General features: G+C 35.4%; 1 protein-coding gene across 1 annotated transcript; it reads right to left on the reverse strand.

Moving 5' to 3' along the window:
• LOC106528329 (uncharacterized) lies at positions 1–700 on the reverse strand (the record flags this gene model as incomplete). Its single annotated transcript, XM_014023477.1, is given in 4 exon segments — positions 1–81; positions 259–310; positions 398–525; positions 612–700. Coding segments are annotated over 4 exon segments (344 nt in total), but the record flags the coding sequence as incomplete, so codon positions are not given.
• Between the last annotated feature and the right edge of the window lie 97 nt (positions 701–797).

Genomic DNA, 797 nt, shown 5'->3' on the forward strand with positions numbered 1-797 from the left:
GCCTCGTAGAAGTATCTTGCCACAAATCTTTGCTTGCGGTTGGAAGTACCCACCTTTAACCAAAGAACTTTCCTGGAAAATCTGTAAATACAGAAACAGAGAAACAGACACATGCGCAAACAGCATATGACTGAAGCATGTTCTGACACCAAGGTTTTGACTAAGTTCAGGTGAAGGTCATTATCACTGTCTTAAAATAACTACACTTTCACATAATGTAACAAACTGAATGGAAAATGCAAAATGTGAAAAACTTACCCATCAATCCCTAAATGTATCCACATTCCAAAGAACTTTAATTTATCATTGCCTGTATGACAATGACAACAAATTAAAACTAGTTTATGATAGCAGTATCATCTAAAATGTTATAAAAAAAACAAAGTAACATTAATACCGTCAATGTGCCAGGTGTCATTTGGACCACAGCTGATGTAATTTCGACGGGGAATTTTCTTCTTTCCAGGAGATCTCCTCTGAAGACCACTTGCATCCATATCCTTCATTATTTCAGCAACATCGTCTCTACAGTAACAATTTACTGTCTTTTAAAGACATCAATAATAATTCAAAATACTTGACTATATGAACTGCATACTATGGAAACTAACCTGTAACAAGGCTGCACTCCTCTGACATCCCGGACCCTTTTTAGCATTGCTCTAATTCCTTGTTCAGGTGACCACTGTTTCATCTCACTCTAAGCAAAAACAAAAACAAAAAAAAAACTGAACAACTATGTTAAAAAAAACTCCTACAGCAGCTCATATTCATTGATTAGAAGAGTTGTTTGAATA

This window comes from Austrofundulus limnaeus, unplaced genomic scaffold, assembly GCF_001266775.1.
Source record: "Austrofundulus limnaeus strain Quisiro unplaced genomic scaffold, Austrofundulus_limnaeus-1.0 Scaffold372, whole genome shotgun sequence".
Classification (NCBI taxonomy): Eukaryota; Metazoa; Chordata; class Actinopteri; order Cyprinodontiformes; family Rivulidae; genus Austrofundulus; species Austrofundulus limnaeus.